Here is a 13,940-nt window from a genome sequence, read left to right as displayed (position 1 = left end):
AAAAAACAGCCTAGAAGAATTAATATAAAATTTAGCATTAAGAAAAGTAAAATATATTTCTGGGATTCTCGGTACATATTCTCTGTATCAAGAACACCTAAGAAGCTTATTATAAATGCAAGGAAGAGAAACATGCAAAACACTGGGCCCACCTATAAGCCCCTAAATTGGCGGGGGCAGAGGACATCACTATCTGATTCCTAACAAAAGCACCAGGAGTTAATGTTTAAGAACTCTGAAAGGGGGGCCTCTCCTGTGGCACAGCGGTTGAGCGCTGGGTTGCGAAGCTGCCCGCAGCCTCTGCAGCGCTGGTTCGATCCCCGGCTGCTCCCCGGGCACCAGAGGAGGGTCCCACATGGCGCACAGACCTCTCCTGTGGCTCCCCGGCCACCGGAGGAGGGTCCCACATGGCGCGCAGACCTCTCCTGACGCCCGCTGCTCCCCTCAGCAGTGTACTTCGGTCCTTCTGCCTGCTCTGCTCCCCGCTCTGGCTCTGGTGAATTCTCTCATCCTCCCACGCTTCTGACTGTACCCAGTGCTTGTATAAATAAATAAATAAATAAATCTTTAAAAAAAAAAAAAAAAGTATCCAAAAGCTGGGACAGAAAAAGTATGTTATAATCCACAAAATCTGATAAAATATCATTTAAAGGATGAGGGGGATCTGGAGGAGGGTGGTCAAAAGTACAAACTTTCAGTTATAAGATAAATATTAGTGATATGATGTACAACATTATGACTATAACTAACACTGCAGTATTATATATAAAAAGTTGGGAGTAAGCCCTAAGAGTTATCATCATAAAGAAAAAATTTTTCTTTTCCTTTTCCTTTCCTTTTTATTATATCTATACAAGAAAATGGATGTTAGCTAAACCTATTGTGGCAGTCAGTTCACAATGTATGTAAATCAAACCACTATTCTGCACACCTTTACATACAGTCAGTCATGTTGTAACATACAAGGATATAAACTATTTCTCAAAAAAAAGGGGAAAAAATAGATTAGAAAAACAGAAACATTATATATTACTTCAAAGAGATCTAAAAACAAGTTCATTCTGTTATTGCCAGATTATTTTTGTCATTTTTCTTCAAAGCTATTTAGCTATGCTGTCAATTTCAATAAGAAAACCATTTTCTGGGCCTCCCTGGTGGTACAAGGGGCTGAGAACTGCACTATGAAGCTATCCACAGCCTCTGCAGCACGAGTTCGATCCCTGGCTAGCCAGGGAGCAACCCACATAGCACAGCAGACCTCTCCTGTCTTGCCTGCTGCTCCCCTCAGCAGTGTACTTCAGTCAATCTGCCTGTTCTGTTCCCCACTCTGCCTCTGGTGAATCCTCTCACCCCCTGTACCTCTGGCCTGTACCCCAGTTCTTGTATGCATAAATAAATCTTTTTAAAAAAATTTACTCATCCACAACCTTCATCCCTAGTGTTGTATGACTAAACTCTCAGCGACTAATATAATCAGACAATATCAGTTTGAAAGAAAAAAAAAAAAAAAAAGACTCCACAAATTGGCCACAAAGAAAGGGTGGTATTCATGTGATTATGAAATAGCATGGTCATTTAATTTTGTTAATCATTCAAAAACCACAACTTAGACACATCATTCTTCAGCTCAAATGACTGAGGGATTTTTTTTTTTTTTTAATTCAAAATCCTTCTCTTTGGGGGGCGGGAGGGGAGGGATTGGGGTCAGAATGGGGGGTTTGCAATTGTATGGGGGAATATAAAAATAAAATTTATTATTTAAAAAAAATTAATAAATTTCTAAGTTGTTTTCAAAAAAAAAAAAGAAAGAAAGAAAAAAAAAATCCTTCTCTTTGGTCTTTGAGGACTTTCACAGGCACCTTCCTCTTTCTCCTAAATATTCTCCTTTAAGATCCTTTAGCTCTAAGCAAAACTGTTCTACTCGTTTTCTTCAAATATACCAGCACTTTTCTACTTCTGTTTTTTTCTATCTCGAATGTTTTACTAGTCATCTGATTACCAAAGTCTAGGAATTCAAATCCCACTCCAACTGTTACCATGAAACATTTTATTGACTATCTATATTGACTATCTAAATTCTTAGTATGTATTTGTCAAAGAAACAAATCTTAGCATATAGTTGGCATGTAACTTACAAATTATGTGATAATCTCAAATTTCTTCATATAAGTGGAAATTCATTACAGTGTTAGTCCTAATATATATCCAGTTTCTCTAATGTACTAATGCTATTCAAGGACTGGCTTTACCAGCACCAATCAGAGTGTTCCTACGTTGGTAGGAAGCTTTAAAGTGTGATTTTAGGGCCTCCCCGGTGGCGCAGCGGTTGAGCGCTGGGTTGCGAAGCTGCCCGCAGCCTCTGCAGCGCCGGTTCAATCCCTGGCTGCTCCCCAGCCACTGGAGGAGGGTCCCACATGGCGCCTCTCCTGCTGCCCGCTGCTCCCCTCAGCAGTGTACTTCGGTCCTTCTGCCTGCTCTGTTACCCGCTCTGGTGAATTCTCTCACCCTCCTGCGCTTCTGACTGTACCCAGTGCTTGTATAAATAAATAAAAACAAATCTTTAAAAAAAAAAGCAAGTATTATTTCTAAAAAAATAAAAATAAAATAAAAAATTAAAGTGTGATTTTAGGGCCCTCTATTGTGAGACAAGGGGTTAAGATGCAGCATTACTACACCTAGCCACTGCAGCATGAGTTTGATCCCCAGCCAAGGAGGTGAACCACATGGCGCAGCAGACCTCTCCTCTCACCCACTGCTCCCCTCAGCAGTGTATTACAGTCAGTCTGCCTGTTCTGCTTCCCATTCTGTCTCTGGTAAATCCTCTCACCCCCTCTCCACCTCTGGCCTATACCCCAGTTCTTGTATGCATCAATAAATCTTTTAAAAAAATAAAAATAAAGTGTGATTTTAATAATTTTATGACAAGAAAAGCAACATGTATTATGGAAGTGCCCAACTTTTAAAACATCACATAATATATCAAAAAATGATGTATTATTTGTACCCTCCAAAGTCTGAGGGACTCTATGTCTAAATTTACCTGTAGTTATGTAGAAACATACCAATTGAGAAAGCGCTGCATTAATATAAAAGATCAAATGCCAACACTAATAGAATGAAACATAGCAATTCTTTCATTATGCTTGTGTTTAGCTTTCTATTGCAATCCTTATGTAGAAACTTCTTGATTCGTTGTTAGCAAATAAAAACTTTTTCGGTTTTCATATAATGTATAAAACTCTACTCATCTTATCTTCCTGGCCACGGAATTCAACTGTACACAATTTCACGTGCCAACAGAAACAGAAATAAAATTCATTAATATCTTTAAATCTCTACTGTAAGCATCAGTTTTCTCTTCAGACATCTACAGATTTCTAGCAAAATAAATCATGGTATAACAAGCTAGTGTTACTTATTTCACATGTGATTTTTTAAAAAGATATTTATTTATTTATTTGTTTGTTTGTTTATTTATTTATTTATTTATACATACAAGCACTGGGTACAGTCGGAAGCGCAGGAGGGTGAGAGATTCCACCAGAGCCAGAGCGGGGAGCAGAGCAGGCAGAAGGACCGAAGTACACTGCTGAGGGGAGCAGCGGGCGGCAGGAGAGGTCTGCACGCCATGTGGGACCCTCCTCCGGTGGCCGGGGAGCAGCCGGGGATTGAACCGGAGCTGCAGAGGCTGCGGGCAGCTTCACAACCCAGTGCTCAAGCGCTGCGCCACCGGGGAGGCCCCACACATGTGATTTTTAACGAAACTTCACCTAATTTCTATTTAATTCAAGATATTAAGTTAGGGCCTCCCTGCTGGCGCAAGGGGTTGAGCCTAACACTGTGAAACTATCAGCAGCCAACATAGGATTGAAAAGCACTAATTCCATTTTTAATATTTCAAGAAATCTCCATACTATTCTCCATCGGGGCTGGACCACTCTGTATTCCCACAGTGTATGAGGGTTCCTTTTTCTTCACATCTTCACTAGCATTTGCTGTTTCTGGTTTTCTTTTGAATATGGCTGATTCTCACAGGAGTTAGGTGGTTTTGACTGTCATTTCCTTGATAAGTGATGCTGAACATTTGTTCATGTGGGTCATTTTTATGTCTTCTCTGGAGAAATGTCTATTTAGTTCTTCTGTCCATTTTTTGATTGGATTGTTTTCTTTTTATTGAATTGTATGTAGATCTTGGATATTAGCCCCTTATTGGATATATGATGTATGTGCAAATATTTTCTCCCTCTGAGCTTTCAAGGAAATCTAAGTAGAATTCTTAAATCTCAAAGTGACACATTTAATTATTCTCATTAAGGATGTTTCTTGTTACCAGGAGGCAATAAAGTGGCTCTTTTACAATATACCAATTTGTCCATCTGACTGCTAATTTAAAAGCAGGCATTACCTGACATTACTGAGAGGATGAGTACTCATACTTGCTGGTAGAAATCCAAAATGGTAGAAGCCCTGTGATAGGAAATTTGACTACCTTTTACAAAAGCACTCATGTATTTACCTTTTGACCCAATAATCCCACTCCTAGGAATTTATCTTAAAGATACACTTCCACAAAGACAAAACAGCATGTCTTTAAGGTTATTCACTTTAGCACTATTCCTAAGAGCAAAATATAAACCTCAAAAGCAATGAGAAATTGACTGAAGTAGGGCATAGATACACAGAGTGTACTATAAGATCATGAGTAAGAAATTCCAAAAAAAATTCATACCAGATAGAGAGTCCAGATATAATTTCCAAGATCTATTCAGTGCAAAAAGCAAAGTACGGGGACATATATAACACTCCATCTTCTGAGTAAAAAGGGAGATAACAGGGCCTCCCCGGTGGTGCAGCGGTTGAGTGCTGGGTTGCGAAGCTGCCTGCAGCCTCTGCAGCACCGGTTCGATCCCCCGCCAACGGGTGAGGCTCCCACATGGCATGCAGACCTCTCCTGCCGCCCGCGGCTCCCCTCAGCAGTGTACTTTGTCAGTCTGCCTGCTCTGCTTTCCCTTCTGGTTCTGGTGAATTGTCTCACCTTCCCGCGCTTCTGACTGTGCCCAGTGCTTGTATAAATAAATAAATAAATAAACAAATCTTTTTTTTTTTTAAAGGGAGATAACAAAGAATAAACTAGAAACTAATGAAAATAAACTATACTGGATAGGTGGGTAGAAATGGAACAGAAAGAATAAGAATGGAGTAGATTTCTGAAAAGTTTAAGTTTTTCTATAGTTCTGCTTCTTGGACAATATAAAACTTGAAAGAATGAAAAAATGAATACTGTAACTCTACAACTCAATAGCAACAAAAAAACCCTTGATTAAAAAATGGGCAAAGTGGGCCTCCCCGGTGGCGCAGCTGTTGAGCGCTGGGTTGCGAAGCTGCCGTCAGCCTCTGCAGCACCGGTTCAATCCCCGGCTGCTCCCCGGCCACCAGAGGAGGGTCCCACATGGCGGGCAGACCTCTCCTGCCGCCTGCTGCTCCCCTCAGCAGTGTGCTTCGGTCCTACTGCCTGCTCTGCTCCCTGATCTGGCTCTGGTGAATTCTCTCACCGTCCCGCGCTTCTGACTGTACCCAGTGCTAGAATAAATAAATCTTTAAAAAATAAATAAATAAATAAATAATGGGCAAAGTACTTGAACAGTTATTTCTCCAAAGAAGATACAGTCAACAAGCACATGGAAAGATAATAAATATCACTAGTGATCAGGTAAATACAAATCAAAACCACAATGAGATATCACTTCACACCCATTTGGATGGTCATTATGAGAAACAGCAAATAACAAGCAGTGATATGGAAAAACTGGAATCTCTGTACAATATTGATGGTAATGTTTTTAGAATGATGCAGCTGCTGTAAAAAACAATATGGAGGTTCCTAAAAAAAATGAGAATGGAATTTCTACCATATGATCCAGCAAATCCCATTTCTGAGTATTTATCTAAAAGAATTAAAAACATTATCTAAAAGGGCCTCCCTGGTGGCACAGGGGTTTATTGCCAGCCACTGCAGCATGAGTTCGATCACCAGACAGGGAGCTAACCCACATGGTGCAGCAGACCTCTCCTATCTGTCCCACTGCTCCCCTCAGCTATGTATTTCAGAAGATCCGCCTGTTTTGCTCCCACTCTATCTCTGGTGAATCCTCTCACCAACCCCCTCCCCATACCTCTGGCCTACACCCCAATTCCTGTATGCATAAATAAACTAAAAAATAAATCTTAAAAAAAAAAGGGATACTGGTATGGTGGTGCTAAATTTATTATGTGCTCACTGTAGGGTAGTACAAATACTGGGTTGTTGGGAAAGTCATGATGAATTTTTTCTATGTTTTTGTTGCAAAAATGCATCATAACTTTTCTGACAACGCAATAAATTGATTAATGTTAAGGGAAAACAAGGTTCATATTATAAGAAAAGGATGGTATAGTAAGGAATGGAGAAGTTTAGGAAAACCCTGTGGTGTTGGATTTTCAACTGAAGGTATCAGTATGAGTTCATGATTTAAGAAATATATTTCCTGGGCCTCCCTGATGGCGCAGCAGTTGAACGCTGGGTTGAGAAGGTGCCAGCAGCTTCTGCAGCACCGGTTTGATCCCCAGCTGCTCCCCGGCCACCGGAGGAGGTCCCACATGGCATGCAGACCTCTCCTGCCGCCTGCTGCTCCCCTCAGCAGTGTACTTTGGTCCTTCTGCCTGCTCTGCTCCCCGCTCTGGCTCTGGTGAATTCTCTCACCCTCCCGTGCTTCTGACTGTACCCAGTGCTTGTATAAATAAATAAATAAATCTTAAAAAAAAAAAAAAAGGTGAAATGCTGAAAAATATATGCTGTAATATCCCATTTAAAAAAAATATGTATATATATATATTTCCTAACTTTCTACACTACAAGGACCTGAAAAATCATATCCTAGTGCTGATGTAACACAATGCCCAGATCTTGGTTTAAAAATACCACTCTCGGGCCTCCCAGGTGGCGCAGCGGTTGAGTGCTGGGTTGCGAAACTGCCCACAGCCTCTGCAGCGCCGGTTTGATCCCCAGCTGCTCCCCGGCCACTGGAGGAGGGTCCCACATGCCACGCAGACCTCTCCTGCCGCCTGCTGCTCCCCTCAGCAGTGTACTTCAGTCTGCCTACTCTGCTCCCCGCTCTGACTCTGGTGAATTCTCTCACCCTCCCGTGCTTCTGACCAGTGCTTGCATAAATAAATAAATAAATAAATAAATAAATAAATAAATAAATAAATAAAAACCTTTAAAAAAAAAAATAAAAATAAAAATACCACTCTCTACTAAAATGGAAGTAGGTTCCCTATACTCAGTTTCCCCTTGGTGCTTTAAGCTTCAAAAAGATTTAACAATTGTTGACTCTGCTCAGTAGTCCAGGAACGGCCCCTCAAAAGGTGTGGCGTCTCTCATTTGTATAGATTCGATTTGTCACAAATTTACGAAGTCAAGAATTCCAGATAAAGTCTCTCAGCCTTCATCTGCAGATCATGAAAAATATTGTCCAGAGTACCCTCATAAGCAGCATACTGTTACCAGAATAAAAAGTACAAAAAGATATCTACATTGGGAAAAATATGTAATAAAGATGCTTGGATTAGAATGTTATCAGTAAATGCAAAACTGAAAGCAAACATTTGATAAAAATCAAACCCAGGCCTCCCCGGTGGCGCAAGGGGTTAGTTAAGCACCGCACTATGAAGCAGTCCACAGCCTCTGCATCATGAGTTTGATCCCCAGCCCACTGGAGAGAAATCCACATGACGCAAGCAGACCTCTCCTGTCTTGCCTGCTGCTCCCCTCAGCAGTGTATTTATTTCAGTCAATCTGGCTGTTCTGTTCCCCACTCTGTCTCTGGTGAATCCTCTCACCCCCCTTTACCCCCCCTCCCCAACCCTGGCATCTCTGGCCTGTACCCCAGCTCTTGTATGCATAAATAAATAAATATTTAAAAAAAGAAAAAAATGTCTTCACTTACAGCAGGAATACAGGGGAACCAAATAAGACATCAGTGTAAAAAGATAACAATAGTACAAAACACGACAAAGCAAAAACAGACAATTATAAATCAGAGACATCCTGCAGGGGAGGAAGAGGGACAGGGATCAGAGGGAGGGAGGGAGGAGCACAGGGGACTGTGGTGATGGTGCATGGGTGCAGTGGTGAAGGAAACTCTATGGGGACTAAACCTGAGGGGGTGGGGGAGAAGCAAATATTGTTTAAAAATGAACAGTGATGTAAAAAAAAAAAATTAATTAAAAAAAGAAAAAAAAAAAGAAAAAAAATTTTAACACTTAATAATAGCCAAAGTGGATGCTAAAAGAGTTAAGCAAGAGTTGTTGGGTAACAAGTTATTCTTACAAACGATCACCTTAATATTTCCTTATTATGTGCAAAAGGGGAAAGGTACTTTATGATAGAGAGGAGTGGCCAACTGTAACCAAGGATCAAATTTAATATAACCAATAGGCTAAGGTGACATCATGCGCCTATTAGGATGCAAAGGTACAACACCACTTGGGTAGTGTATGTGCCCAAAGAGTTCAACCTCAATCTAAGCATGAGAAAATGAGGGGGAAAAAAAAAAAAAAAAAAAAAAAGATCATGGAAGTCCTACAAGGCAAATGCTTCAAAAATGTCACATCAAAATGACCCAAATAAAATAATAGAGGACTTTCTAAATTAAAGGAAACTAAAAAGACATGGTAAATGAATGCGATCCCATGTGAGAATGTGAACAGAAGGGGAAAACCCAACCTTTGAAAAAGGTTTTCATGGACAGTATAACAGATATCACTGTGTCAGTGTTAAACATCTTGAGCATGATAATTATGATAAAGAAGAATATCCTTGTTCTAAGAAGACATATATGTTTAAGCTTTTAATGGTGGAATGTCACAATATCTACAAGTAGCTCAAAAAAGTTTATTATGTTGGTGTGTCAGTCTGTATCTCTCTGGGTGGGTATGTAAAAAATATAAAAGCAAAGATTAGAGAATGTCAACTGGTAAATCTAAGTAAAGGAATGTGCCTGTGAAGATAAAAAGTTTCCCAACTTTTCTAGGTCTGAGATGTCTCAAAGAGTTAAGATCATTTATAAGGGAGGGGGAGTGGTAGTGTAAATATCCCCATTATAATCAGCCAATAATATTTTCCAATAGAACGAAAATTAAATAATGTAAGAAAAATGGTTCTACCTCTTCCACGGTTGGTGGGAATGTAGACTGGTATAGCCCCTAAGAAAATAATATGGCGGTTTTTCAAACTATTAAAAATAGATCTACCATATGATCCAGCCATTCCACTCCTATGTATCTACCTGAAGAATGCAAAACCACTAATTCAAAGAGATACATGCACTCACATGTGTTCACTGCAGCTTTACTTACAACAGCTAAGTTATGGAAATAAATACCCAAGGACAGAGGAGTGAATAGGCAGATGTAGTGTGTACACACAAACACACACACAATGGAATACTACTCAGGTGCAATAAGAAAAAATAAAAGATGAACTGTTGACATTTGTGACAACATGGATAGACTGGAGGTGGTCATGCTAACTGAAATGACCCAGAGGGACAAAGACAGGTATCACATAGTTTCACTTATATGTGGAATACATAAACAAAACAAAAGGTAAGACAAAGCTGAACCAGTAACAAACCCTATAAATCTGACTGTGGAATTGAGGTTACAAGATGGGGAAGGCGAGGGGAGAAGCAAAAAAGGGAGAGTATAGGGCCTCCCTGGTGGCACAGCGGTTGAGCGCTGGGTTGCGAAGCTGCCCGCGGCCTCTGCGGCGCCGCCGGTTTGATCCCCAGCTGCTCCCCGGCCACCAGAGGAGGGTCCCACATGGCGCGCAGACCTCTCCTGCCGCCCGCTGCTCCCCTCAGCAGTGTACTTCGGTCCTTCTGCCTGCTCTGCTCCCCACTCTGGCTCTGGTGAATTCTCTCACCCTCCCGCGCTTCTGACTGTACCCAGTGCATGTATAAACAAAACAAACAAACAAACAAATAAATAAATAAATAAAACATGCCTCTAAAAAAAAAAAAAAAAAAAGGGAGAGTATATAATGGACTATGGTGGAGGGCTAAAGGTACCTTGATGGTGCATATGGAGTAGTGATATATGCCTTTGAATAACATACAATGTTGTAAACCGATGCTATTTCAATAAAAAATAAATTAAAAAAATAGCATTCTAAGATGAAATCATGAGTCTTCCCCATAATTTATCCTAAGCAGTACATAAAAAAATTCCTACTGGCCTCCCTGTGGCACGGGGGTTAAGTCAGCGCTATCAAGCTATTGCCAGCCACTGAGGCATGAGTTCGATCCCCAGCCAGGGAGCTAACCCACAAGGTACAGCAGACCTCCCCTGGCTGGCCTACTGCTGCACTCCTCAGCAGTGTATTTCAGTCAATCCACCTGTTCTGCTCCCCACTGCCTCTGGTGAACCCTCTCAGCCCCCATACCTCTGGCCTACACCCCAGATCTTGGATGCAAAATAATAAATCTTAAAAAAAAAAAAACCACATATAATGGGAATTCCCCTTAAGGGGAACAAATGGATGACAAAGAACTGAGAGAATGGGTACACACAGATTATATGGAATAAAGTCTATGTAGGCAAAAATTAACATGGCATGTTCAAGGAACTGACAGAAGGTCAGAATGACTAGACATACAAAATTACTTAAAGCAGTTCCCAGGAAACAACAAAATTTCTAATATACAAAAGTATGTGTAAGCTCTTCCAAAGATAGAGTGTAAAAACTATTTTCAAAGGAGCTTCAAAACTTCACAATTATTTCCCTAATGTTTAAAAAAAAAAAAATACTGTGAAACAAGAGCATCACCTCTCCCACCCACCTGTGACTATGCAGGAGCCTCTTTGTCTTTCTCCTTTTCCTAACAAATCTGTCCTTTTAAAATGTTTAAAAAAAAGGGGGGGGGTCGCTCCCTGGTGGAGCAAGGGGTTAAGCATCGCACTATGAAGCAATCCACAGTCTCTGCAGCACAAGTTCGATCCCCAGCCAGCCAGGGAGCAACCCACATGGCGAAGCAGACATCTCCTGTCTCGCCCACTGCTCCCCTCAGCAGTGTATTTCAGTCAGTCTGCCTGTTCTGTTCCCCACTCTGTCTCTGGTGAATCCTCTCATCCCTGCAGCTCTGGCCTGTACCCCCAGCTCTTGTATGCATAAATAAATAAATCTTGGGCCTCCCCTGGTGGCGCAGGCAGTTGAGTGCTGTGCTGTGAGGCTGCCCGCAGCCTCTGCAGCACCGGTTCGATTCCAGCCAGTCAGCGAGGGTCCCACATGGTGCAGCAGACCTCTCCTGTCTCGCCCACTGCTCCCCTCAGCAGTGTATTTCGTCAGTCTGCCTGTTCTGTTCCCCGTTCTGTCTCTGGTGAGTCCTCTCACCTCTGGCGCATCTGGCCTATACCCCAGTTCTTGTATAAATAAATGAATAAATCTTTAAAAAAATTTTTTTTTTTTTTTACTTCTGGAGAGATAGGAAGAATACAAATTCATAAGAATTCCTGACAAAAGCAAAAGTTTAGGAGGACATTCAAAATGGCTAACATCTATGTCATTTTAACTTCCAAAAGAATTCAAAACAAAAGGACATTTGGGGTCTCCCCGGTGGTGCAGCGGTTGAGCGCTGGGTTGCGAGGCTGCCCGCAGCCTCTGCGGCGCAGGTTCGATCCCCGGCTGCTCCCTGGCCACTGGAGGAGGGTCCCGCATGGCGTGCAGACCTCTCTTGCCGCCCGCTGCTCCCCTCAGCAGTGTACTTCGGTCCTTCTGCCTGCTCTGCCCCCCGCTCTGGCTCTGGTGAATTCTCTCACCCTCCCGCGCTTCTGACTGTACCCAGTGCATGTATAAATAAAACAAACAAACAAATAAATAAATAAAACATGCCTCTATTAAAAACAAAACAAAACAAAAAAAGGGACATTTGAACTCAGTGCTCATTCTGTACTTTGTTATATAGTTCTTATTTATATAACTATAGTTAGTATAGTTTTGGAGATTTAAATCAATTTTTAAATGGAAAAATGTACAGTTAAAACCTTCCTTACATATTATTAATCCACTACAAAATTGAGTTCCAGTATTCTTAATATGAAAAATACAAATTATCTATAAATGTTCTCCTTAGCAGTTGTGTATTTCATGACATATCTGAAAATATTCAATATAACCTTAAGAAGCATCTGTTAGGGGACACACTTCAGTTCTATTCCTTCCAAAGAGGCAACAATTTATAGACCTTAATTAGACTTTAAAAACTGAACTACAGGATACTTTATTTAGTAAACACTTGCAACACTGTAAACATTTAGTAGCAACTCTACCAAGATCTTACAGCTAAGGAGCAAAATCATTTCCTAAAAACACATCTACCAAATTGCCCAAGGTAGAAACATCAACATTGTTTCTTCTCTCACCTCCCATCAAGTCTGATTCTCTGAAAAGTCTTTTGGATCATACCCTATATCACTATTCATACTTTCAGAGCCCTGTTTCAAGACATCAACATCTTTCACCTGGACTATTACTGTTATTAATTCCCCAACTGGAATCTCTGTTCAAACATGAGCTGGGAGAGAATCACTACACCAAGTTGGTCTGATGACAAGAACAGCACTTATTTTGTAAGGCATAGACTCACCCAACAGAACTACAAACACAGGGCTGACACTTATAACCTTGACCTTAAAGACCACATCCTTAAACTAAATAGTGACTCCTAATAAAAAGAAACACATTACTCTTGAAATCCCTATGAGCATGTGGCCCTAAATCTCTCAGCAAGTCAGAATTTTGAAAAGTCCCATAATGTCCGTCGAAGTTTTGCCATATTACTTAACATATTTAAACTTCTTGTTATTAGAAAATCATGACAATTTAATAATGCCTTCTGAACTTAAACCAGTCTCCTTGCCAGGCAAATACTGCCTCTATGGATATTGCTGCAAAATACCTGGAACAGTATTCTCTTAATTGTTTCCCCCAAAACGCCCACCAAAAGCACTTGCATTCTTATGCGTGCACAACTGTGAAGCTTACACACACACACATCCCGTAATGGTTATGAGCTTAATATCCAAAAATAGGTATACAAGAGAAAGCAATAGCTTTGAAAGGGGGCAAAGGAGAAGCCGGTAGCTTAAAATATCTGGGAGGTAAAACTCTAAAACCCAGGCCTGGCAGTAGGGTCACCCCACGGGGGAGAGCACCACCTACCACACATGTCTGCAGTGTGTGGGCATCCAGTCCCGACGCTTACCTTCAGTCTCTTGATCATTTCATCCGTTGTGATTTTGTCGGTGATCTCCTTCACCCCCGGCGGGTAAGCGATCTTCCCGTCGGCACTCACGACGCCACAGAGGGCCGCGGCAGGCTTGGACGGCGCCGTGGAGAAGTCCATCCTGGGGGACAACTTTTCTTCCACAGTCCTCTACCGGCCTCTATCGGTCAGAAAACAAAAGTTCAGCGGGAAAGGGGCGACTTTGTAACCTCTTTTTTCATTTCAAAAATCCCTAATCTGCACAGGGCCCCCCACTCCCGGGAGGCCGGGGCCCCGGGGGGGACCCTCCGCCAGGTCTCGGCCGGGCCTGGCCCCGCCGGCCCCCCGCGCCCCACCCGCGCGCGCCGCGCCGCGCCGCGCCGGCCCCGGGCCCAGGCGCTGCTCCCGCACTCGCCGCCGTGGCCGCGGGAAGCGCCGAGCGGCGCCAGGAGTTTCCGAGTCCGCCTTTCACAATGAGCCCCGCTCCCGGGCGCCGAGAGCCGAAGTTTGGCGGCCTCGGCCGGCCGGCGAGGACCCCGAGCCCCCGCGCGACGAGAGAGACGCGCCGCGCGCCCGCCCGGCCGGGCCCCTCCGGGGAAGGACACGCGCGGCCTAGAGGGCTCGGCTTAGGCCGCACAA

The 13,940-nt window shown here is 42.4% G+C and overlaps 1 protein-coding gene across 2 annotated transcripts in view; it reads right to left on the bottom strand.

Annotated features, from left to right (window-relative positions):
* PDS5A (PDS5 cohesin associated factor A) overlaps positions 1-13,442 on the bottom strand; it is a gene marked incomplete at both ends in the record, with an annotated part of 114,374 nt that extends 100,932 nt beyond the window's left edge. For both annotated transcript variants that reach the window (XM_084232888.1, XM_084232889.1), the window contains one exon: positions 13,302-13,442. In XM_084232888.1, the coding sequence (XP_084089014.1) occupies positions 13,302-13,442 (141 nt within the window). The remainder of the gene's footprint in view (positions 1-13,301) is intronic.
* Between the last annotated feature and the right edge of the window lie 498 nt (positions 13,443-13,940).

The sequence above is a fragment of the Talpa europaea genome (assembly GCF_964194135.1).
Source record: "Talpa europaea genome assembly, chromosome: 5".
Classification (NCBI taxonomy): Eukaryota; Metazoa; Chordata; class Mammalia; order Eulipotyphla; family Talpidae; genus Talpa; species Talpa europaea.
Note: the sequence above shows the minus strand (reverse complement) of the source record. Positions and strands in the feature narration are given on the sequence as shown.